Genomic DNA, 27,609 nt, shown 5'->3' with positions numbered 1-27,609 from the left:
GTTTAACCTGCTGTCAAACTTATTGCAAATTAAAATTAAAATTATTAGTGAACTTTTTCCTATTGTGCAATTATAATGAATCTATAATGTGTATCTGATTTAGTAATTTCATTAAAAGTCAGTGTTTCATTCATTAACGTAACGCGAAGCATATCGCATTTGGTATATTTACTTTTTGTGGAGCAAAAAACGCATCATGACCTAACACAACTAGCACCTATTTGTGGCGGTAAATGATATCATACCCGAACTAGCTTTTGTATTGTACCTATTTTTTGCAGACTAAAATTTCTGATTGAGATTTTTTTTTACATATTTTAATAGTTTTCATTCTACCTTTTTTACAATAATGATTCATTTAGCTTAGACAGGATAATCATCAATCAATCATAACGAAACAGCAAGCATATTGATATTCGATAAGCATTTTGCTTTCAAGTGCTAAATTTGGTGAGCGTAGGAAAAACGATTGGCGATAAGCAAGAATATTTATACATTTATTGACTGTAGCGTAAAAATCCGCCACACGTGTTTAATAACTATAAATTTGATATATTCGATATGGCTACATTATATAAGTAACCATAACAGTACGTATCCTATAGTTTGTAGTGCATACAATTCTATAAGTCTAAGAATATGTATAAACATATTTTTCTACACTTTAAAATTCTCTACGAATTAAAATGTATAAAATTATATTGAACTAAACGTATTTTCACGTCGTTACAGGTTATGTAAGCAACGTATTATAATAAGTTTAATGAAAGCCGGCATATCGGCAGCGCAGCAACAAGCAGCAAGGTCGCTCTCAATGTTACGTGTGCGGCGTGCGGCGTGCGGCGTGTATTGCCCACTCCGCACTCCGCACTCCGCACTATGTCATACGTCACAATCGCCAAGTAGAAGTAAACATTATTCGTATGTGCTCAGCTGCCGGCCGGCAACCGGCGACCGGCTTCGTGATACTATTAAAAATTTAATCGATTTACATAAGTTACAAGAAACCTTGGCTCACGAGGTCACTTGTTTAAATATATTTTGATATTTCTCAAGTCGTCATACGTCATCTCATTTTTGTTATCTAGCTAAACACATTTAGTTACCTAATTTATTCATCAGTCACGATTCACGTGCTAACATTTTGCTACGGTATTTTTTAAATATCAATTACGCATTTATCTGCAAAACACCCGTGTCTGACGTTTCGATGTCGTTCCATTATATATAAAACATCATAATTATTTATTGTGTATGCGAGAAGGTCGCAAACATATTTTTTCTATTTCTATCAGGGACATTTCACAACATGTAGAGATATAAGGGACGTTACATCACCGCTATTTTTATAAAGAATGCGTTCAGTTGGCGAGCAGAGAATCTTTAGCAGCGTGGTTAACTAAAAATGTTTCCTACAATTTACACGAAAATTTCTGGAATCATACTGAATTTCAAAAAGAATTCAATAGAAGACCTGAGAATTTCATACAGAATTCAATAGAAGAAGATGAGATGTTTGAGTCTTAAATAATTTTTAATTAACCAAAATTATTGTCATTTGATAATTTGATAATTTAGCGTTCTCAGTTTTAATCAATAATAATCATAAAGCAGCAGATCGGATAGCGAGTAGCGACCTGTGGAAGGTCGTGCCCGCACGGGGTGAACACACCTTGTATCTGGGGTTCACTCAGCTCGACAGGCTACGCATAATTTTTTAGATGCGCCTAAATAGCAAAACAAATTACATCCTGCAGCGAAAAATGTATAAATAAATTGTAACATTTGTCCAAAGTGCTAACGACAATTAAACAATTGCAAAATATATGATTCTCCTAATAAAAATAAAACAACTTTACTTACAGGCTCACCTTTATAAATAAAAAACAGCTTTCAGCTTCTACGGTCAGTGTTCTCAAGATAGAGTCAATGTACCTAGCTAAGACGGTTGTGTGGAGGACGTCTATTCATACTACGTATTATTTGATATCCCGAGCCTATTGATAATATATTAATTCGATCACCGGACTGATTGAGGCATTGTGTAACGAAGAATAAATGTGGTATTATATATTCAGTTTACATTTAATAGTTGACACCTATGTTTGTTAATAAAAAAACAAAACCACGCACCCAATCCACACTCTCAAATTATATAATAATATTTTTAATCGTTCACGCTACGAATAATCATTGTTTTTGTTAAAAGACAAATTAATGCAATTGCACTTTTATCTTATCGGACAAACAAAGGTAAAACATAAAGGTTATCAATATACGGCAAACAGTGTAGTTTACGTGCATAATGCATTGAATGATAAAAAAGATTACTTATTATAGAAATTTCTTGACCTATCCTAGTGTCAAAGTCTAACGAACTCTAGTTTGGAAAAGGCGGGGTGAGCGGCCAGACGTGGCGGGATCATAGGACTCGTCCTTACGCAACTTTCCCAAATACCTAATCCGCCCAGACTGAGTTCAATCTGTAATTGAACTGATGAACTTTTCGCGTCCATAGTTCATCGAACTATCAAGAATGATCTACTAACAAATATTTGATTTTCATTCATTATATTTCATTGCTAGAACCGTTTATTGCATTATCGTTATTACATTTAATTCGTATTAATTTTCTGTTTAATGTTGTTTGAGGCATTTAAGTAATCCTTAATTGTGTTAGTGCTCATTTATATTTTATTTGTATTTTTTACAGATCTCGCAAACGCGGGCCAAGCAGTTCCTACGACTTGGGCTACGGCGAACGCGACGATCAAATGAACGAATGCAACGCGGCACTCGTGCTTATGTCCTTAAGCTGCTCTCCAAATTCACCCAGGCCAAGTACGAAATATTTTTTGAAAAATCTGTTAAAATATTGCCTAAAATTGTTTAGAACTCCATAATACATTTGTTGGTTTCATTACGAAATCTACCTAAAACCATTGATTAACTTATTACGCAAGCTTGATCGTGCTACGTCGTCTACGTTGTAACTCAATTTGACTTATAGCAGCAATGTTATATAACTAATAATACCTGCTAAGTCACACTCGTAGCTTTCCACTTTCCCATCTAGCAAGCAAATTGCAGATTGTCTTCCATGAATGTTCTAGACGCGAGCTATCTCAACGGCGCTATGCTTACCGTTTGTATATAAATATATACATGTGAGAGAAATGTTTAATTTAACTTAGTTTTATGTAAAATCTACAAAACGATGATATCGTCTAGACTGCAGTCTAGACATAGTCTAGACAGGTATTCGACACAGCAGTGCTCTAGCGTTTCGAGATCTAACCAAATTGCTACTTCTATTCTTCTACTCATCGCCATTATTGAACAACCGACCCAATATAAGCTATGAAGTACTTCTTTTTAAATTTGAAATCAAAGAACTCTGGAAGATATTATGTTTTTTCTTCTTTGAACAACGAGTATAAGTAAAAATACGGATGGATATAAGAGTCATAAGCTAACTGTGTACGTAACACAGTAACATAGTTAATCATATTAACAGCAAATTATATTAATTCGAATCGTAAAAGTTTACGATTCATCTTCTTTTCTGTTGTAATGAACAAGTATGTATGCCGCGAGAAAATGAACGGGCTTTCGAGTGAAAGTGGGCAGCTATACTTCCGTTTTATACTTACATTTCTATTGATACTAGTACAAGTCCACGTGATACTATTGTTAAGTTGGTATATTCCTTGAATGTTACAATCTCCTCTGAAATAAATTAGGTTAAGAGTGCACTATAACCTTCTCAGGTGCGTGGGGAGGCCGCTCTTCAGTCTCTCCTGGTGCAAGCAGCAGTTCTGGGTCTTCATGGCGCTCCGGCACTCCTTCCCCACCGCCTGTTTCATCCTCTTTCAGCGATGAAGGTATTGCCATGGATTATGAAGATCATCATCCACGTAAGAGGAGGGTAAGTAAATATTTTTTATTTACTTTTAAAATAGTACTTAGTATATCATTAGTGAATGACGTCGACATCCATCCGACTTTCGTTTAAAGTTTCTAGGCAGGAACGTGACCTAAGTTACATTTTATTTCCTTCCCAGGTTTCTGGATAACGCTGGTGGTGAATACGGGGACGAAAGACTAGTTTTCGTTTTAAATAAAAAACTGTAGTTTAATCGCAATCAAGGGTAAGAATGTCGTTACGTTAATGAAAAATGTGCAATATAAAGATGTAGGGGATATCTCTAAATATAATTTATTCACATGTTGAAACGTTTCGTATATTTTAAATTATTTTGGGTGAAATTAAACATCTTGTTTAATGTTTGGCCACCGTGTAACCAACTTCAATTAGACCGTGACACAAATCGTGCTCGCTTTCATATTATGTACTACCAAGTAAATATGAGCTCAAGTAAATTACATTGTTGACTTAGTTGGTACGCAACGAGTCATTGTTACCTTACGTTTTTGAATGCACTATTTTATACGTATTTGTAGCGAAGTTTCGCCTATTGAGGAACTACTCATTGCAATCCAAGTTATTATGACGCACAATTAATTGAATGACTAAGACCCGCAGATGCAAGTCTTTGTTCAATGTGTAGATATTAACCCCATTGTGTTGTATTTACGTAGCTTTGGAGCTGGTATTTCAAACAACGCAACTTTCACTGGCTAAACTGCAAGACACCTGTTCACCGTCGTTAGAGGCCATTATATCACAACTTTGAATAACGCTGCAATTCCTATTCCTTGTTTCGCAAACATAATGCTTCAAGTCAATTTACATGTAAAGCATATTAAGATTGTTTATGTATTTTAACTTGGTGATATTTTAAAAAGCATATACTCATTTCTTTCGTAAAAATTGGACACCTAACATAACCAAAACAAAAGTAAAAGTTATTCACACAGTTTATATGCATTAGCGAAAGTTAATAATATGACAATATGACCTCTTTTCGCGAGCTATTTTAACCTAGTGAGAAAAGATCTATCTACATTTTTAGAAAACGAATTATATAATTTATTCACAAACGTTCGTATATTAACATATTTTAGTGGTGTAATGAGAGGTGGTTTCATATATAAGTTGTAATAAGTGAATACAGATGAATATGGTATGAGTTTTAAAACGTAGGTAATGCGTACACATGTGAGTTTGCTCGTTACATAATAACGAAAGTATAATATTATGTATAATGATTAACGATACACGTGGACGGTTCAGTGTGTCGCACATACAATGTCAAGGTGCAGTACTGCGGTCGCGCATTATGCAATGCCATTGTAAACTTGTCATAAATACATTTATGTTGGCATCGTCACTGCAGTTGCACATTTTATCTAATCTCACTCACTTCACTATTCACATTTATGAATAATTCGGGGAAATTTCCATCCATATACATCTGTTCTGTATGAAATTCGTTTACTTTCTCTTGAATTTAACTACCGCACCATGAATTTAAATTATTACAGCTTAGGAAACAAAATGTCGCAGTAAGTGAATAACCGCAGATAACCTAACCTAACAAATAGAGAATGATCTTATATTCGAATTCAATAGAAAAATAAGAACAAAAATTTGCTGATAAACATTTCAACAAAACTTGCTTACTTGTGTAGTATGTAAACTGTTAGTAGTTACTCGTCTAAAATCTAGATAGATAGTCATTTTTTTAGCTATAAATAGTTTCGTTTCATTTTTTACCATACGTTTCAGCGTAAAACGATTTTTATCATAATAATAGTGTAATATTCAAAATTTATATATTACTCATTAAAACATTATTTATGAATTGTGTCGGAAAGTACGATAATATTTTGAATACAATATATCGATGTAAATTATTATGAATAAAAAAATTAGAATAAACGTGGTATTGTGTAGAAAAAGTTTTTTCTTGCATATTGATATAAAACTTTGGCAATTGCTTAGACATTGTATTCTATACATATCACAGCAGTCAACACGAACCATTCATGCATCCGTGACGTAATAGCAAAAAAAAACTATCCACGAGCAACAGTACGTACCAATTGGCGTGCATAACATTTCAATCCCACGCTCTACGCTAACCTTGTATCTACGCCAAAATACCGTGGGCGTACCGCTAGTCACAACTGCTCATCTCACTATTATCTACATCACTTACGTAACTACTATTTACACGAAACGACTGGTAGCCACAGTTTAAGTGAGCAATAAAACGATCATTATACATGAAGTATACATAATCTTTAATATCTACACTTTGGCCTTGTGAATACTATGCGATATCTACATTGCTGCGTAGCCAACTGTTACATTTATGTGTACCTAATAAAAAAATAAAATGATAAACTGTGATTGGACTAGGTTATTATTAAACTAAATAATATTATCAAAATACATTTTTGTGAAAGATAAACTGTAGTTTTCATTCTGTGCTAAAAATTTATACAATACTTAAATATAAAATAGACTTTCGTGGAAAACTTCGATATAGCACTTTCCTAGAAATGAATTAGCTTATCACGTTGAAATCATGTAAGGTCTATTGCGGTTTCCACTTATTGGTAAGGCTGAAACTATTACTGGTGAAAGAAGTAATGACAGTAGGTATGCCGAGACATGATGTCGCCAAATGAATAATCACATGATTCCTGGCAAATGCGCAATCATGATGGGTGAATCTGATGTGAATATTATTGAAAATTGTTCCTTAGAAATGCGATATTAGTGATTGCAAAAAGTAAGAAAATAAACTCTTCTCAACGTAAGGTTCGTTGACATTTTTATTACTACACATCTATGCCAACATTATATACGTTGAATAATGTTTTCTCTTAAGAGCTGAGTACCTACTGAACGAATCACAAAATTACAAATAATCAGATTGTCTAGTCTAGTCGCCTGTCGCTGAAATCATAGGAATATCAAGGAACTAGTTCGCCGTTTGCACACAAAAGGTGTAATACAAGAAGGGCAATCGTGCAGGCAATTGTGCGCTTGATGCATCATCTGATATCCGGTCTATACTTACCTGAGTATAATTTTTCTCGGTGTCAGTTCTCGGATTATCGGGCTGGGAGGTCACCGAACCCGCACACTGTCCGACACATGTGAAGTGAGAACCTGTTCTTGTGCACTATTTACCCCACACAACCACCACGAAACATTGCGTCAGCAAATAGCTAATCATTTTAATTGTGCAGTGTACTTGAAAATTGTATCAACATCCCTATATAGGAAATGCAAACAGTTTATATTGACTAGTTGTTACCATCTGTTTTGTATATATATTAATATGTTATTGTATATTATATGAGTGTAGGAGTGACGCCAGCTGGCAGACCTTGACTAAGGACACGGTTATTATAACCAAGCAAGACCTCGGTAATATTCTGCATACAACATAGTTTTCGCATTATGTTTAATACTTAAAATCAATACGAGTATTATCGTCTCAAATTAAGATGTCATCAACATAAATAAAGAACATTATTATATTGCAAGATAACGTATGTATTATAAAGCGATGAGAGAGAGAATTCGGACTCCGCCCGCCGATCTGACGTCGACTACAATAGTCAGTCGAGTTGCATCACGGCATGCTCGGACTGCACTGATTACATAATCAGCATTAACGCGCGCCTTTATGTCAGTTTCTTTATAAGTTATCATCAACCCGGAACTGTATTTTTACACATTTATCCAAGTTCACATCGAATACATTCATGTTCACAAAACAGGGTATGTTGTCTTCAAGCAGGTATATATTTACCTGAAATATCAAAATTGCCATTATTTTACTAGTATAACACATAAAACATTTAATTTTCAGTACTATTTTGCAAAACACAAATTTAGCTTGAAACATAACGATCTGCACAACCTTAACTTTTTAATAAGTATTACAACCTTCTGAGTAGCATTGCCTTGTACATAAGTGACAGATTTATAAAGAAATGTCCCTCCGTATACTACATACATATTATAAAGAAGGAAAGTAACAAATAATGCCCACTTCTGCCATGTTGAGGAAAGCACGGTTTGAAATACCAGCTGTAACACGTGTAACGTCGGAAGCGTAAAAAATCGATCACACCTCTAACACAGACCGTGATTTTAATATTTAAGATAAACTATATAAATACCGAATCTTGTGCAATTACTACGTATATTTTTTACACTTAAATAGACTATTATATAAAACACACGTAATAAAAAATACAACATAAATAAATATTGAGACGTTACGGCGCGGTACCATTATAGTCACTTAAATTATTATTAAAACTGTCGAAATCAGTCTTCCTATAAACGATAAACCCAAAGGACATACGTCAGCAATTCAATCTTCAAAGAAGTATCATAACACGAGGTCCAAAGCGACGACTACGTCAACAAAGTACGTGTTTTTTCGAAGGCCACCTTATCGTTGAGCAATGATAAAATAAACCAATTGTTATCTAGAGAGGTGGCGAACAACTTCCGCATGTGCTCACGGCCAAACTAATTATGCCAAGATAATTAGAATTACAAATCATCACAACGCAGCCTCCAAAGAATTTATTAAAGTACTTTAATAAATACATTTAACTACAGTTTGCGTAAAGTGATTAATGACATTATTTGAAGCGATTAATGAATTTTCAGAATAGGTACGTCATACATCAAATTAGTCCGCAAAACGTTCATTTTACACTTGCAAAAATCTTTCAGTTAAGGTAGTTCTTTTCATTGAGAATCTTGAATAATTTCCAAAAATATCTATGAGCACTAATTGTGGCATAATTTATAAATATCTCAGCGGTTATAATCATAATTTTACAACATCAACATCAGAAAAAGAACTATATCTAATCGTTCAATTTACTGATTGCGTGTTCAATGTTACGTCGGTGTTTCATATAATTGCAAAGAACATAACTTTGTCAATTTCCAATGTTTCAAAAATCGTTTTAATCAATCGGCTCTGAGGCCAAAAAACAAGGATTTAAGATGTCGCTTCAAGGTTGTATAACGTTGCATTGTGTATTATTTCAACAAGCAGCAGATAAAACCACGGCCTTCGCGGTCTATATTTAAAACGCGGAAGACATTGCGTAGAAGCGCGCGGATCATTCCCTGCTTGGAAGTTCGTATACAGTTAGAAGTGGAAATGGCAACTAGTCGTGTGCGAGATGCTGTTATTTATTTACACACACAAGTTGCGTTAGTTGCGTCAGCCAGACATTAATTCTATGTAGACACACATTCAAATATATGTGTTTGTTGAGCTATTAAATATTACTGGTAGTAATTTGCTTTACGTCGCTCTTTAAATATAATGGTCCCCTTGCCAGAAGCAAATTTCGTCTATCATTTCTTCCCGGTTGGACACTTGTACAATTGTTAAGATAAGCGTATTATTAAGCATGGTGACCGTCAGATGCAAATCCGTTAGTTAGTAGGTTGAAATGTGGCAACCTTCCAAGAACGTAAAAAATCAGTTATTTGAAGTCTCCGGCTTGAAAAGTTATAAAATTATAAGTTAACCTATTATCTGGAAGAAAATTAAAAATCAGCTGGTTGTCGGATGGTGGTTCTACGTTAGGCGGTCATACAATGATATCCATAGCTTACTTCTAAATTTCTTCAAAATATAGGATTTACTATAATCTGAAAATTTTTAAGCCGGAGGAAGTGCAGATAAAAAAAAATCCAAATATTTTAAGGTTCCTCTGCTCAATACACTAACTGCAGCTGATTATCACCATATTTTTTTTGCACACTATCTACCTACATATTTTGAAGTTACAAAATTGTGTTTAATTTATCGTTTTTTAATAAAGCTAAATGATTACGTCAACGAAAGAACACCAAATCAATGGAATGCTACATTTTAATAACACATTTTCTTATGTTTTCTTTATTTCAAGAATTTTCGTAAAATGATCAATATACTTTATCTACAAGTTTATAACAATAAACTTGATACACTCGATTCCAATAACATTATGCATTTCCTAAAAGCAATCATTTCAAGCAACTTGTCAAATAACTACATATTTATTGATCGAAAGAAGGTTGCTTTGCAGCGATGCGACCGTTGTAATAGCTTATATATATGTACCTACTATGAGATTGTTGTTGTGCAATCGAAAAATAGGTTACATCCATATGAGTGACCTAGATACGCCTATTGCATTAGTCCTTTGTGTCGACAGTATCATTAAAGCTGTGTTGTATAATATTCTATCAAATAATATTGAATTAAACCGTAATATTATTCATTTGAATACATAATACTTCAACCTTAAAGTCTTGTTTGGACACATTAATCCTTTGTTTTCTTTTTTTGACAATGAGTTAACTTAGAAATGACGTCGTATAGGTACGTACGAACTTCAGTTTTGTTGTCTTTCTGTCCCGCTCTTCGGGTCATCGCCCGACACACCACACAAGTCCCTCGTTCTAATAACCCTATACATATCGGTAGCTTGATGCAATATCGTTTTTGTGGTAACAATCATTGTTGTCCTAAACAAAAAACTCTAATAAAATATGAATAATAATTACCCAACTCTCTGTAAGTTGTAACATTATCCTTTTGTCCTTGACGTACAACATAAGACAACTCAACGCAGTAATGTCACGTGAGCAGTTGGTATATGAACATCGTATCGAAATTAAAGGATCGTTTTACTCATGATATTAATTCATGTGTCTTGAACATTTCACCAAAAAAATTGACATGCAACATTTTTACATGCTATCAAAACCCACCCACATCGGGTGGGTGTTTTAGAACTTGGACTGTTATATAGTTGTACGAAGCAAAAATATTAGGTTGGAATTATTCAATTTTATTCTATTTTTATCGTTGTTTCTAACAAAAGCTTTGTTAACTATAGCAGGTAGTTGGATAGACAGCCCGCTCCATTTTTTCTCGATATAAATGCACGTCGAGCAATGTCATCTCGTAGGTGGGGGCAATACGTTTTTTTAACCGGCATCGACAGGGCAATGACTCCAAGACCGGAGCACTGCCCGTTCTTGACAGTTCAAATGTTTACATCTCGAAGGATCACTTGCTTCTCACTTCTAATCGCGGCATAATTTGCTTCGATCAATTATATTTTTTTTAACAAGAAATTTTTCCACGGTGTCCTCCGATCAAGTGTTCATAATTATTGAGATATATATATAACAGCTATTCTGCTGAGATATTGCATATATTATGCATATTGTGTATTTTCTGGTTGTGTTTTATAGAATTGTTTAAAAAAAGTAATTTCGTATAAGGTTTCACACAAATCGAAAAATATCACAAGAGCTTATTTTCATCTCAGCATCGAGTGACACCAACGATCGCCGAAGGTCTTTATCCTAGAGGTTTTCGCCCGGAGGCCTTTGCCCGACCGTACACCGTATTATAAGAGCGGGTAAAAAAGGCTTTCTGATGTATATATAGCATAGCGGTGAGGCGTCAGCAAACTGTATAGGATGTGTATTCAATAGTTTGGCTAATCTATGAAACTGATGACATACTACTGAGGACATTTGATTCAACAAATAATTGAATCAAATGTCCTCAGTAGCTAAACCAAATGTAGTGGTGGTGAATACCATCGAGCGGCGGGAACAATGGATCGGCGAGTTCATCAGACCCGATAATGAGTAGTCCCGCGGGTTCAATAAACTCCCTATTTTGCAAGTAAAATAAGCATTATGCGATATCAAAATATATGTAACAACGAATTCCTCCGGTACACCATTCGTAATAAATTGCGTAGAATTAAACTCTTGAAGATTTGCCAAGTGTACGTGGTGACATTCACGGGATAATTGCTTTACATTGAAACGGATTTAGATCTGATAAGATATTTTCTCCTTTGGATTATTATGTGTTGGGGGGTGAGAGGTGTTAGCGTTGAGTTTAAAAAGTGAAACTGTAACATGTCGGAACCAGTCGAGGTCGGTGACCAGCAAGGCTTCTCAGCTCCGATTGGCGACTGCCCCGCTCCACTGATTCATCATCGCTACTTAGTACCACCTTAGCCGGCCCACACCAGCAACGCTGACTCATATGACGCACACAACCTTTTGTTGCTTCTTTTTTAACTGCTTGCTACTGTTTATTAATAAATTAATATACGAAATCAAAATCATAAAGTATATTTGAATAAATAATAATTATAACACATATTGATTGTGTTTCCAATTAATTAGAAAGGATAATAGATATAAAACGAATAATACGTTAATTAACAATCTTTATTTTGTTATGAACTACCATCTGTAAGCATAAGATGTGCATAATACATTTTTCTATCACCAAACACATTATGTACATTTATGTTTATGTTCAGTTTCACAGATCGTTGTAAAAAAACTGGAGGGTAACATGTTTGAGGGCCAGAGTGCGGCTAAACGGTCTATTTGGATTTTGATTAGTTACACGGATAAAGCCACATGTAGAAATTCAATTTAAATTAAAGTTTAGAAGAATAACGTTCAATTGTCTACGGAAGATACTATAGCGAATTTAAAATTACTGTAGGAGGACTAATGGTTTTCAAATAGTAGCTTTGCAACATTTTTAATAAAACACGTCAAATATCAGTCAGTGTTACATATCAGTTTATCCGGAATGTATGATATAATAAAAGCGTCTTTATTCATTACAGTTTTAGGTACCAAATCAGCTTTAAAAGTACTCGATTACATTTCATAATGTACGTATGCAATAAGAAGGAAGATAATCAAACATTAACATTCCACAGTGCATTGACCCGACGCATCTATTCCCCTCGACATGGGGTGCATTCCGCGAAATAATGCCTTAACTTAGTTTCGATTTTATATAGTTATGTTAATATGATGGATCAAGTGGAGAAAATGTAACAATTCCGGTCCCGGCTACAATCACATTAGAAATAAGCAGGAAAAGCATAGTTATAAACATAAATCGTGTTTCCTTGACAAATTTTCAAACACGTGCCATTGGTAAGCCGGTCTTGCCACGTGATCTTATTATTATCCTTTGTTAGACTCAACGCGTTTATAATTTCTGTATTTTGCTTATTGAAATAAATACAAATATAACAAGCGTTTACTTCATGATAATCTACATACACATCTACACATTTTGAATTAAATGTCATCCACCCATCCATTTAGCCCGTATACGTCAGATAACTCATTGTTGGATATAAGTCTACATAGGCCCACAATTGCATTTTATTAAAATGTAGAGGGAAATATGTGTTAAAGTGCAAAACAGTTGACCGCTTTAAGCAGGAAAATACCACTAAGCCGGTAAAACCACGTAAAACGCAGTGCGTTTGAAACATAAAGAGTCTTCCTCGTTGCTTGTACAGTTAGAACGAGATGACACCAAAACAGCTTATCTAGCCTCGATACACGAAGTAAATAAGCGGAAGGTCACTTGCGCGAGACATAAATATATTGCATCCATATGCTGAAAAGAGATGCAATGAAAACAAATCAATAAGTCATCTCGGCGTTTCTTCGTAGAAAGAGATGGCGCAACAACAAACCGGCATATTACCCGGCATGTATTACCGTTTTTACAAAACTTTAAACCTTACCGCCAAGGATAATGTTCTTATTTTGCGTTGTATTGGATTTTAGAATGACTTCATTGCTCCCAAATTTTGTTTTTTTTTTATCATTATTCAAATTTAACTATAACATTGTTTGTACTTTGTATTTTATGTAAATTCTTTTCGTGAGATGTATTATTTCATTATTGAATAACACATAAAAATACCAACAATTATTAGCGTACTGAATTTTATAAATTTTAAAAACTAAGAATCGCTTAAATATCTATTAAAACAAAATTAGGTTGCGTTTAAATTAAAAGTCTAAAATAAATTAATTTTAAGATATCATTCTTGAGTATACTCGTGTCTGCATCTCGGCCAACTCAAATTATATCATCACTGTATGCACGCTTATAGCTCCAATATACTGCATACATCCAACTGCAATCCTCAACACACATTTAAAAGTTCCGGCACGTGTAACTTGTAGCGATAGCACACAGCTGCATTTCTCGGGGACGCGACTCTACCTAGATATTATATAAAGCATTAGTTTAAAAGCCAATGTCTATTATGAATCTAAATGCATTTATCTGTAAGTGTAGTTCCCTTAGATATATTATGGAGCATTTAATTATATAATAATTACACGTGCTACCTTTTGAATTTTATTGTTTTTAACACTTTACGTTAGGTAGGTTCTAACTAAATCTAAATAATAATGCTTTTAACTATAATATTTCTTAAACGTAGACGTAACGGCATTATAAGTAGGTACATTGTCTTAACATTTTCATTCACTATGTATTACCTAGTTTCCAGGCTGGTTTATCGAGGGCTTAAAGTAGGTCAGTTGTGCATTAAGGGTTGGATCTTCCTAAACCAACAAGCATTATTTGATATTAAATATTATATTGTCAAGTTCCCAATTACTGATTAATAATTTAAACGTAAAAAGTTCACATACAAGTCAGTATTTTTACAGTAGAGAGGGTTTTGATTCGTTAATTTGAGTAATCGTTATTTCAATACGGTCACGTAGCATAAAGGGAACATTGTCCTCGGTCCTCGTTGTTGATTCATTCCCTTTGTCATACTTAAGGTGAAATGTAATAATGAATCATTATTTTTGGAATATTTCTCTGTTTGCTAAATAGTTTTTATTTAATGCTAAGACTATAAAAGATGAACGCAACCTTCGCATCCACCCTTGGCCGTGGTGGTACGTGACCTAGATCGACACCCCCGCTCTGCTACCTCATACCTCTGACCTAACCTACTTTTAAATGCATTTTATATAGCTTTAGCTACCCAGCATTGAACATGTAGCTTCAAGCGCCCAATTGGCGTCCCTGACATCTCACGACTCTGACGTCATATAGCTACCAAATTATAACAGCAGTCTGCACACAGATATATTATTTTCCTGGTAAAAAACAGTGCATTCAATGTTTTATTATAAATTCTAAATTCTTAAATTATATACATTTGGATTAGTGATTATTAAGACTGCTGTTTTAACATATATATCTAGACATGGGAAACGAAGCTATGTTATCAGATCATTTAACTATTACCTCTTGGAATTTGTCTTCATAAAACTGGACATGCAATATTGCGGGCGTGGCTCCGTGGAAATATTGCACAAGAGCGAGTGAATGAGGCATACGACATTAGCAAGGCCACGGCCTAGAGCTGTTTCTATGTGCTGGTTACCTTCATATAAACTACTGTTCATGTACACGTTATTTCCTACATATCTAAAAATTTATTTAAATAAATATTCATGACATTTTTCTTATTGGTTGCAGGTTAACAGCGTCGTGTTTGAATGTACTTGGAGAGGCTGTGGCTACATAACAAATACCTGCTTTTCAATTGAAGCTCACATCAGACAAACACATTTAGGGTATGTTTGATATACGTTCTAATTAAAACACAATCTTACCAGTCTTCTGTCCATGTCTTCATGACTTCAGTCAATTCTTACAATTTAGCACATTTTTTTAAATTTGTCTTTTTATACTTTAGTTATTACTCTGCTTATGGACCCGGAAGTAGCAAGGCTTTGTAACAAGGTTGATTGCTACAATAGTTACTACACAAGCCCTTTACATATTATACTGTGCCTCGACAAGGTAAGGTCGGTGTCAGCGCAGCTCTTACGCAACCCCACAATTGAACTTTTAAATTCTTACTTTGACATTGCTCTTCAGTCCTAAAAGTAAACGAATTATGTTAAAAACCCTAATTATACGTTTTAATTGTTATAGCAAGTAATCAACATAAAATAAATGAGATTATATTATGATTTTAGACCGAAGAAAGAAGGAGAAAGTGATCATGAAGAAGAATTCTATTATACTGAGCGGGAAGTGTCAGCTCCGGCGCCTCCGCCAACACTGTCCCACCGTGATATGTGCCGTCCACCGCACGAAGATCCTGATTATCAACGACAGATTGTTGGATCTTATAGGTATGTATGTAATTAAGCTTAAATAAGAATGTGTATGGTATACAGGCAGATATTATAAAAAAGAAAACATATCTAACTTTTAACTACAAACGACGAAAAGAAAATGAGGAAAGTAAAAGATTAAATGGATTCCACATACATACTTTCTTTACAAATGTAAAAAAAAATCTAATGCGACTAAAGATTTAATTTTACATTTTTCATGTGTTTGTTTCAGACAAGGTCTCTTATCAACTATGCAAAATATTTCAGCAAGGTCCATAAGCATTCCCGTTACGCATTCCTGGTCTAACTCACACTCACCGGTACGTATTTATGCATTAATTTGTACTTAGTTTGTATTATGTCCTTAGGCGAAATTAATAATTATTTTTTGCATTTTACAGAAACACATGAAGATATCAGGGACAAGTGGATCGCCAGGCAGTCCGGGCCGTAGACCTCGTTCTGACAACAAAAAGTGTCGAAAAGTGTACGGAATGGATCAACGGGATCAGTGGTGCACTCAATGCAAGTGGAAAAAGGCGTGCACGAGGTTCGGCGATTAGCAGTCCCACTCTGCTTTTCCAACCTGTGTTGTGCTCTACGTTAAGTAACCATTCTTCTGTTATGCAATGGATGCTTCGCTACTTGAGAATCGTTAATCGATGTATTTCCGTGGGAATTAATTCCGTGAACGATAAGATTAAGAGTGCAGAAAATAATATATTACTGATGATTTATTTTAAGAGATACATATGCGGAGTAATGTAATTATAACAATATTTTTAAATATCAACGGAGACATATTTTTTCTCTTCAAATGTGACTCGTATTTTGACTACAAAATGGACATTGCCCACGTATTTTTGTAGAGCAGTAGATTTGCCTTTAAACATACGAAATACGTGTGTCGCTCTCGGTCAGAGACTGTGAATATATAGTAATAAGTGTATAATAAGAATAAATGTAAAAGAAAATGAATATTTGCGTAGTGTGAAAACATTTGTCTTGATTACGCGTTGGTAGTACTTCAATCACGGAACTGTTAGAATTCCCAATTGTTACCAATAAACCGAAACAGCGTTGTAATTTATCTCCCTATTATACATTTCTGATACTTATATGTTTTGTTATACATTTGGGAAGTAAAAATTAACTATCGCTACTTTACAAAATGAAGACTAAATTTAATTGAGACTTTACGATAAAATTGATGTCATTATGTTTGACAAGTAACTAATTAAGGTTATTTTACAAATTAGTGTAACGTTTCGGATTATCTTCTTTAATATTTATGTTTTTATTTTTTTCACGTTGTTTATGTCAGTGAAATCCGTCCACGTTATCAAAGTGCGCTTTACTTAACAAATTTTTCACACTACGAAAATAAGGTATTTATAAGACGACTTGGTGTAATAGCATTCCAGTCGTAATATAGTTCAGTGATATTTATCATTGCCTATTTATATGCATTGACTGAATAATTAGATAATGAATATTATGAAGTAAGTTTTCTCAGGTTTGACTAAAAGACTACACAAATTTAGACTTAAAATTTTACAAACATATCTGTACGTATACCTGTTGGTCCTATCGATGAAGACAATACTCAACGGAGTTGCTCGCACGTTATCGTGCTCGAATGGACACTCGTTGGAATGGTTAATGTAGTAGAGGCGATGTGTAAAAACATTGAATGCACTGCAAAAATTTCACTGAACTCAAATACGCATTATGGCATGCCTGCATCTTTGCATTTGTTAAGTATCAATCTCGCAAAAGAGCTATAAATTTGAACAGTGCATTTTTTGTTTTTGGATTATGTAAATGATTCTAAAATGACGGTAATGATATTGATGACAAATGTCAGCATAAGCAGAACTACATACAATGATATGTTTACATCAACGATTATGGCGGGACTTTATATCTACATTTTACTGGGACTGGGAGTTCTGACTCACACCCGAAAGCGGTGGATCTATTGAAATAAAAAATAAGAGCTGATTAATAGAAATAACATGGAATATGGAATGGGGTCATTGACGAATTTGACGAAGGAAAATGTGTAAAAAGGGCTGCAGAATGAAGGAACAGGCAATTGCGAGTTGCAATATTAATTATTAAGTATTATTATGTATTTGTAAATAGATAAATTTATTGAAAATTATATAATTATGTTCTATACATTAAAAAGAAAGCAATGTTGGTACGTGTAAATATAAAATATTTATGTTTGTAGATAGGTATTGATAATGTTACTTAATGTGATTGTTAAACACTATAATTTTTATAGCAACACGATGTGCTATATTTATTTTAATACATATTAGGTAGTAACTACTATTTATAATGATTTTGATAAAATCGGTTCTTATACATTATGCGCGGTATGTCTATACCTTCCCTGGAGTTACCAAGATACATCGATAAATTTTATTTTTCTGCTATCAAATATTTTTATATTTAGTTTGTACAGTAGGTATTATTTCATCTAAACAATTGTGCCAATCACAAAGTTTGTAATATCAATATCGTAATCGTAAGTAAACCGCATACAACAAATGTTTCCATTTATTGAAGAGTATTCAATAATCAAATAGGTACTGTTGGTGCTTTTACAGTAATATCATAGAAAACGCACATTTGCGAAGAACTCGCGCTTAAGAGCTCTCGCTATTAAGAGCTTAAATGACTTGAAAGTTTAAATAATAATCAGTACTATTATTAATTAAATAATCTCAATATTGGAGATCGTGGTGAAATATAACTTAAATTCCTATTTAAAAGTCGTGTAGTAGAAAAAATCATGAAAAATTATAATAGTGATATTCATCAAGCTTCAACATTTCTTGCCAAACAAATAATAATTTCGGTTACATTTTTGTAGCCTCAGATGTGTAGCTAATTATTCTACATTAAGTACCTGCTATTTCTACCAAATATACCTACTCACAATTCATTTTGTTTGCTGTTTAATGGTTGTGATAAAATCATTGTTATGATAATATCGAAGATTTGTTTTCACACGGTAATCCGCGCTACATAAACCAAATGATCACTAGTAGGTTAAGGCGACAACTCAGCTAGCGTTTTAACAACTGCCATATTTTAAGGATATAGTTGTAACTGCGGTTAGTAAATATTATCTAATATAATTATAGTTTAAATATAATATTAAGTTTTGAAGTCATGATGTAGTATTTAATAATTTTAAGTACAATATTTTAATTGACTAACTTCCATTTATGCAATCCTCTTTTCTGTCATCTATTGTTGAATCGTCATATTTTTTGATATTCAAATCAAATCGAATTTTAAAACTAATCCATTATTTAAAAAAACTGAAAAGGGCTGGCATCATACATATACTTTGTTTCGTTTTACAATTTTCTATTAAAAAGAATGCCAGCGGGTGCTCGAGCTCGCTCAGCTTTTAAATAAACCGATCTCAACTATCATGAAGCTATTAGATTTATTTTTACACAAATAAAAATCCTATCCTTATTTTTCAAATTAGGCATAATTCAATTTTTATTATAAGTAAAGACAATGTTATTTTTACACATATTTATAATTTACGTACCTTTTAATTTATTTAGCCAAATTTGCTCAATGTTGTATACACTCGACACCAAAGTCATAATAAAAATAATATTTTTATCTAGCAGTACAAAGAAAACATAATAACATTGCGATTATATCTTCGTTTCGTACTTGCCGGCATTGGCGACTTGCGTTCACATTTTGTAATAAGAATTATAAAAACCTAATAACTTAAATATTCATAATCTTCTCTTTTGAGTTATTTTTATTAGGACAAATTCACGTACTTTACATGAACTGTAAAGCTTATGTTAAATACTTAGGCATGAACGCTAGTCCATACTAAGTCTTATTTCATGAAGGGCTAGAATGTTTACATATAATTTGATTGTAAAGAGTGTATTATTGTATTTATTTAAGGTTTGAACAGAATTTTTTACTTAGATGTAGTATCATGATATTAAACCGTCTACATAGCAATGATTTATAAGATATTCTTATTACTATTATTTAATTTTAGCGGTGAAAAGCCTCGACTTCGTACTTAGTTTATTAAAAATTTTGTAGCGTTGCGTCGTAATTATTTTGTATAACATACTATTTATATTTCAGTCATTGTTTGAATATACATAATATATTAACGCAATGTTTAAATTTAATATATTGTTATGCTATAATACCATTGTAGTGCTTGTTATGTTTGTAATTACTATGGAATTTGTGTTATTTGTTTTTACGCTTTTTCTACTTTTATCTTCCTAACTCCGAAATTCCAGATGACTTCTTATAATTCATACTTTTACCTTACACTCTATTTTCACATATTTCCTAATACTATCTTGGAACTTGGAACTTTGCATGTAAATATGTAAATCATCCATTTATTTTATTATTAAATAAAATATTGCCTACTTGTTTCACAGTGTTAAAAAGATACTATGCAAATTGAATTAAATAAGGGAAGCTGTGTCATCTTGTACATTTCATATCTATCTATATATCTAATACTTTTGGTAAAATTTTAAAAATGTATGTAATTAAGATTCGCATTACGTTTTTTTCATAGAAATTAAAAATAGTTTTAGACATATATCGTATTGATATGAAATTTTCCTTAGTTATATTATATACCTAATGAACATTTGAATTTTCCTTAATTCGATATATTATGTACAACTGTAATTAGTGACTGTATACTTGATTTACGAACAAAAATTCCAAATGTGTATAGTGGGCAATAGAATTTTTTGAAAATATGTCTCCTGTTTGTAAGTAAAGTTTAGTGGTTTTATCATATTTATGGACAGAAGGACCGTTCGCATATCCACAGTTTAGAGAATATAATAAATGAACTTGCAAATGTACGCGCTACACTGTGTGATTTTACGTACATGGATATTATGTTTAGTATTAAAATTTTTATTTAATTAGACAATACTCTGTTGCTGTTTATATTTTTCTATCACAAATAATTATCTAATACTTCTTTTCTTCATGTAATGGTCTTGATTAGTTAATCTTTTATGAAATTATTTCATATTGGCAAGTTTGCCATTGACACGATAAATGGAGCATTTTATGTGGAAGATGTGTCGAGTTTCGGTGTTCAAATACACTACCTAACTATAAATACAGAACTAAGCATGTTTATCAAGCAGAATAATGTAACAACATAATAAACAAAGAAATTTATTTCATTACAACCATATTTTCTACTCGCATGGAATGCTTCATATAGGTATTATAATATTTTACGATGGTTACCAATAGATTTAAGAATATAAATTGTTTGATCAATGATGAATATTATTATGTATCTATTACTGTTTATTGTATTAATTTTCGCTCGGATAAGTAGACATATTTCCATAATAATTATTGTCAATATCACAGCAGTTTTTACCGACACTGTCAGCACGACTAGACCCAATAAAAATAAACAACAACGTTTTGCCACATTTTTTTATTATAAAAGAGAATCATGCAGTAAATAATATGTTGAAATTAAATAAGGGAAGGTAGAAACTAGCTGGCAGTTCTATCTACTGTGATATTAATAATCTATTTATTAATCTTTTAGATTATTATTTATAACTTTACAATGTTGAATATGATCGTGTGTTATATTTTACAGAATGAATATTAGTATTAGGTAATGTTATATCGTACCTATTGCGAAGGTCCATAATGTGTTCCAAAAATAATTGATTTTATAAAAGGTTAGATGTAAAAAAAAAATGTAATGTTCTGTTAAGTATTCGTACCTAAATTGTATATGATATGGTAAAGAGAGAGTGTACATCTACACATCGAAATTGTTGACATCACAGTCTTATAAACACAATAGACTTTCGTTAATGAAAACAGAATAACAAGCTCTCTATAATGTATATTATTGTGTATAGTTACTGCATTTTGATCCGAATCAATTCTCTGTGAAACATTGTGTCCACTCATAACTTATCATTGTTTCACAATTGCTGTGAGAATTCGTGAATAAATGAATTTATGTTTTTTTTTTAATATTACTGTATGTAGACTTTTGTCTGGTTTATTATACCTCAATAAGTTTAGAATGAATGTATGTCTTGAGAAATATATAAAGATTCAATTATTGGTACTTTGTTGCATTATTTTTCAACCTCATAATTTTAAAACGCCCATAAATGATAATTATTAGTGAAAAAATGTGAACAACATTTTGTACCTATAATTTAATTTAAATTTTTATTTCAAGAAATATTGTGTGAAAATAGATCTTGTAATTTATGGATTATCAAAAGTATGTTACAATTTGTATATATAAAAAATATATAAACTTTAGATAATAAAAAAACGTGTTTCAATTCAGAAAAAAAGAACAACTTACCTACGCCATTCTATTCAATAATAAAATAAATGAAATTTAAAAAAAAACTTGTTTTACATAATTTACAGTTAATAAAAAATAGGTAAAAAATTGAGAGGCTATGCACTTGCATTTAAAATTACTTAATTTGAATAGTTTATAAATAGCTTGTTACTTCTTATTTAATCGAGAAATCGATATTTTCAACGTTCAAAAAAATCGGAATATTCAAATGTAAAAAATTTCAACTGTGACGTCATAGTATTAAAAAGTCTACCAACATTGTAAAACAACTACTTTTCAAACTGTAATTGGTGAATTTCGTGAACAGAGCAACCTATACATATTTAGGGACTTCATGACACAAATATAGGATAACATGATAATGTTACATTTATGACAATATTACTTCTTCTCCTTCTTTTTATTTAGTGGCAATTCCCGTTTACGTAGTAATAAGTTCTTAATCTGTGATTCCCGATATGACAATACGAGGCATTTATTTGACATTTAAAATATATTGACAGTTGACACAAAAACACTAGTCACTGACAAATGATTATAGACTCGTATATATTGAACTCAAGTTTATTTTGCTAAGCTTATCTCTTGACCAATTTAATAAAAATATAATTTCGTTAAACTTTCTTAAGTCATAACTATTTTTGGTACATGTGATTAACGTTAAACAAAAAGCATTTTAGTTAATAACAGTCTAATATAAATAGTTGGATGTTAGATATTTCATAAGTCATCCAAAATGGGCGCTGTATTGGGTCTTTGTTCAGCTGCACAGGTAAAGAACCTAGATCAATATACTTTTTGTCATCAAATCAATATTAAACTGAGATCGATATCAACTCCCCATATCATGTTGCTTAAATAACTATTTGAATGTATAATAAACTCAATAAATGTGAGATAAATAATAGTATAAGATATAACTACGTATAATTAACATAATTTCTTTACTTCTTTTACACATTCTTTTTTATCTTAGTACTAAACCTTTGTGTGAGATAAATAAAAATGAATAGATTTTAATGCTATTTTTTTGTTTGTCCCACAGCTTGCATGCTGTTGCGGCAGTGCAGCATGTTCTCTGTGCTGCTCAGCATGTCCTTCCTGTTCCAACTCTACCTCCACAAGACTTATGTACACTCTTATGTTATTGTTGATGACTGTGGTGGCTTGCATTACATTGGCTCCAGGATTACATGAAGAAATGAAAAAGGTATTAAATTAAGAATACTGCTTGCAGTAGTGAAGAACACAATGTAGTACAATAAACCAATACTGACCTTTTAACTAAGTATTTAAATACAATATATGAAATTTTATGTAATTTAATATGGTTTACTTGCAGGTTCCATTTTGTGCTAATTCTACAGGGTTGATCCCAGGCAACTTTAAAGTTGATTGTGATCAGGCAGTTGGCTATCTGGCTGTTTATAGGTATAATATTTATATTATTTTGAAATTATTTATTTTATTTATCCCAATAGTATTGGTCTGATTATTGTTTTTTTTCTTTATTCCAGGGTCTGCTTCGCTACATGTCTATTTTTCATATTTATGGCACTTTTAACAATTGGAGTGAAGTCTTCTAAAGATCCTCGGGCTGGCATACAAAATGGGTAACCTATTAATTTTTAATGTAACTCTATTGTTTCTATTTATTTTAATATTTCTCCCAAACACTACACTACATGCTGTTATTATTTTTCAGATTTTGGGGCATTAAATATCTGGTAGTAATTGGTGCAACAATTGGTGCCTTTTTTATTCCAGAGGGTCAATTTGCTTCAACTTGGATGGTATTTGGAATGATAGGAGGCTTTTGTTTTATTGTTATTCAACTAATACTGATTATTGACTTTGCACACTCTTGGGCTGAGAAGTGGGTCTGTAAGTATATGTTGATACATAAATTATTTAAATTAGAATATTAATTATCTATATAAACATCTTATATTCATCCTTTGCTTAAATTTCAGCAAACTATGAAGAATCTCAATCAAAAGGATGGTATTCTGCTCTACTTCTTTCGATGCTTACCTGTTATTCTCTTACTATTGCGGGTATAGCATTGCTCTTTACTTACTACACAACGGTAAATGTACATTTCATTAATAAAATAAAAATTGTTTGAATATCTTACTTAAATTAATTGTTAAACAATTTAACGAATTAATCAAAAATATTTCTTTATAAATTTTTATAATTTTTCATTTATAATAGAAGGCAACATATGTTATCAAAAATATTTCTTTTCAGCCAAATGGATGTGATTTGTCAAAATTCTTCATTTCAATTAATCTTATACTGGTTGTAATTGCCAGTGCTATCTCAATCCTTCCTTCTGTGCAAGAACATCAACCCCGCTCTGGTCTCCTGCAGTCTGCTGTTGTTTCATTATATGTTACTTATCTGACATGGTCAGCACTATCTAATTCTGCTGGCGAATGCAATGCTAGCATCTCCACAACTAATGAGGTAACAATAATCAATTTATACATGCTATATTATATTTACTATACTACATATTGTATGGTATCTGTACATCTTTAATATAAAATTTGCTCACAAATTATATTTAATTTGATATGGCTATACCAGGAGACACAAGAAGATATTTACTGGGTATGTACAGAGAAAGGAAATATTGTCATTTCAATTCACAAGAAAAATATAGAAGTGTGTCATTATGTAGTTAGTTTTTTGATTTAAACCTATCAATTAATAATTTTATCACATTGGCAAAATTATATATACACATTATTTAAGTTTTATTAATGCATGTTTGAATTCATGTATATATTTGCCCAATCCAAACTCACACTATTGCCAATATTCCAATTTACATATTTTTTCACACACTTAATATTTTCTGTACTTACATATTTCCTTTGTATAAAATACACATATAAATTAGATTTTACATTTTTTTTGCTTCACTTTAATTATAACAAAGTATATGTGACAACTAAATCAAAACAATTTAGGTTATAAATCTATTTCTCTTGAATTTAATTTTATTATTTCTTACCCAAATTTATAATTTGTTTTAATTTATAAATATGTGTTGAGCATTTCTTTGTATGATTAAATTTGACTTAAGAAAAAAGTGTTACTTAATGCTCCTTTCAATAGAATTAGGAGATGCAATTATTTTAAATGAAGAATGTGTTTTTATCTAGCATACTTAGTCCCTAGGCAGCAGCCTAAAGGGTATATTGGACTTCCAGTACCAAGAAAGTACTGGATTACCATCTTAACTCCACTGTATTCCATGATCCAATAATACTTTACCTTTCTTTTTTTCAAATTTTAGTCATCATTCGATAAGCAGTCAATCATCGGGTTGATAATTTGGGTATGCAGCGTTTTGTACTCCTGCGTCCGTACCGCCTCTTCTTCCTCCAAAATCACAATGTCGGATCATATACTCGCTAAAGAAGGCAGTGGAGGTATATATTCATTAAAATTTTTATTTATATTTATCATAGTTTTGAAGTAAATCAACTATTATTTCTCTCATTGGCAATTTCTGAACATGTTACAGTTATAATGTTGGGCACATTTGGTTTTGATAAATCAAACGATCGTATTTTTTAATTTTTCCATTTGTGATTTCCTTGTCTTATTTATCGCTATGAGTTAGTTGTGCAATGTTGTGTTTCTTTTGAATTATTACTAACTCACTTTAAATAATTTACGCACATCACGCGACTACAATGCGGCTGTAAGGAAATGGAGGTCTAATTGATAACGAAGGTAATGTAACGAACCTTCTAGTTACGGTGATGGTGTAGCTTTTGTATATTAGTAGTTGAGGAATAAGCAATAAAAAAGTACGACGCGAGGCTCACTAACCAAAATCACACCTAAAATAGCTCTTGACACTTGACGATATTAATTACAAAGTGTCATCCACATTACATATTATAACTTCTTTATTTCCTTCAGCTGTTTTATACGAAAGTGCACTGAACTGTTGTTTCGTTTGAATACATATTGGGATCATTTAATTAATGTAAAAGTGGATCAATTTAAAACAATCAAATTAAGTACCTAGTAATATAGAATCAAAAATCCCTAACTATGTAGTCACAGTTCTCAGATTCTCTTTCTTGTTACCTAATTGGTCCTGAAAGCATTGCTTATGATCTCAATAAGTTAATTGCAGCTTGTAGTTACTTGCTAAAATGTGTAACTAATTGTGACCAAATGTTTTCGTCAAATTGATTATTTTTTATATAACATAACGGTCTCAACTAGTTCACATGAGATTTGCTTTTTATAAAAGCTAATAGATGCATGTTGGTTCGCTCACTGAGCGCAGGTTATGATTCCATAGAGGGAGATGGAGGCGAGGCTGGCAATAGCGGAGAGACAAAAGTGTTCGACAATGAGGGTGATAGTGTTGCTTACTCTTGGAGTTTCTTCCACGTTGTCTTCGCCCTGGCAACACTCTATGTTATGATGACTCTCACCAATTGGTACAAGTGAGTATAAGCTAAAGTAATATTATATTGTTATAAAAAAAAATAGTACTATTATATGTATTTGGTAAAGAAATTGTTGGAAGATCTGTTTTTAATGTTTGTCAAAGAAAGTAAATATAAGTAATATTCTTTGGTTTGGTTAGGTAACTTTTCATTAAACAAAATTATAATTACATCATAACAAATCATACAATAAATAATTAATTAAGAAACTCATATATATATAAACCTCCAACTTCTTCAGTACTTCAATACAAACTTTCATCTGCTTTAAAAAGCCAATTCAGACACCAACCAATCTAATTTTTGATAATATATTAATTATGCACGTAATATAGTATAATATAGTATTATAGTATCTATATATATAAAATTCTCGTGTCACAGTTTTCGTTGCCATACTCCTCCGAAACGGCTTGACCGATTCCTCTGAAATTTCGTAAGCATATTGGGTAGGTCTGAGAATCGGCCAACATCTATTTTTTATCCCGATATTCCTACGGGATACGAACTTACGCGGGTGAAACCGCGGGGCGCAGCTAGTATTATATATATAGTAACTATAATATACTACAATAATTGTAATTATAAATAAATGTTTTATTATTATTTTTAGTAAGTGCCATATTGGAATGAACTGATTCAGTGATATTTATAAGATCATCATTTAATTTTTAGTTTTATAGCATTGAAATGCTTTATAAATGAGAAATTTTGAAAGAATAGAAAAAATTTGATCA

General features: G+C 32.2%; 2 protein-coding genes across 6 annotated transcripts in view; both read left to right on the top strand.

The window, feature by feature from the left end:
- Positions 1–22,133, top strand: part of LOC119829927 (zinc finger protein 395) — a 39,103-nt gene extending 16,970 nt beyond the window's left edge. Inside the window, exons 3-8 of the mRNA XM_038352666.1 lie at positions 2,714–2,841; positions 3,771–3,928; positions 15,321–15,418; positions 15,827–15,985; positions 16,203–16,290; positions 16,372–22,133. Of these exons, the coding sequence (XP_038208594.1) occupies positions 2,714–2,841; positions 3,771–3,928; positions 15,321–15,418; positions 15,827–15,985; positions 16,203–16,290; positions 16,372–16,533 (793 nt within the window). The 3' untranslated portion in view covers positions 16,534–22,133. The remainder of the gene's footprint in view (positions 1–2,713; positions 2,842–3,770; positions 3,929–15,320; positions 15,419–15,826; positions 15,986–16,202; positions 16,291–16,371) is intronic.
- Positions 22,134–22,897: 764 nt separating this feature from the next.
- LOC119829987 (probable serine incorporator) overlaps positions 22,898–27,609 on the top strand; it is a 24,096-nt gene continuing 19,384 nt past the window's right edge. The window contains exons 1-11 of one of the 5 annotated variants that reach the window (XM_038352778.1): positions 22,899–23,157; positions 23,431–23,595; positions 23,728–23,816; positions 23,903–23,998; positions 24,091–24,269; positions 24,359–24,474; positions 24,639–24,857; positions 24,981–25,004; positions 25,696–25,831; positions 26,112–26,138; positions 26,722–26,869. In XM_038352778.1, coding sequence (XP_038208706.1) covers positions 23,122–23,157; positions 23,431–23,595; positions 23,728–23,816; positions 23,903–23,998; positions 24,091–24,269; positions 24,359–24,474; positions 24,639–24,857; positions 24,981–25,004; positions 25,696–25,831; positions 26,112–26,138; positions 26,722–26,869 — 1,235 coding nt within the window. In that variant the 5' untranslated portion in view covers positions 22,899–23,121. Of the gene's footprint in view, positions 23,158–23,430; positions 23,596–23,727; positions 23,817–23,902; positions 23,999–24,090; positions 24,270–24,358; positions 24,475–24,638; positions 24,858–24,980; positions 25,005–25,695; positions 25,832–26,111; positions 26,139–26,706; positions 26,870–27,609 lie in introns of all 5 variants that reach the window. The other 4 variants (XM_038352781.1, XM_038352779.1, XM_038352780.1 and 1 more) reach the window with 4 other exon arrangements.

The sequence above is a fragment of the Zerene cesonia genome, chromosome 11, assembly GCF_012273895.1.
Source record: "Zerene cesonia ecotype Mississippi chromosome 11, Zerene_cesonia_1.1, whole genome shotgun sequence".
NCBI lineage: Eukaryota > Metazoa > Arthropoda > Insecta > Lepidoptera > Pieridae > Zerene > Zerene cesonia.
Note: the sequence above shows the minus strand (reverse complement) of the source record. Positions and strands in the feature narration are given on the sequence as shown.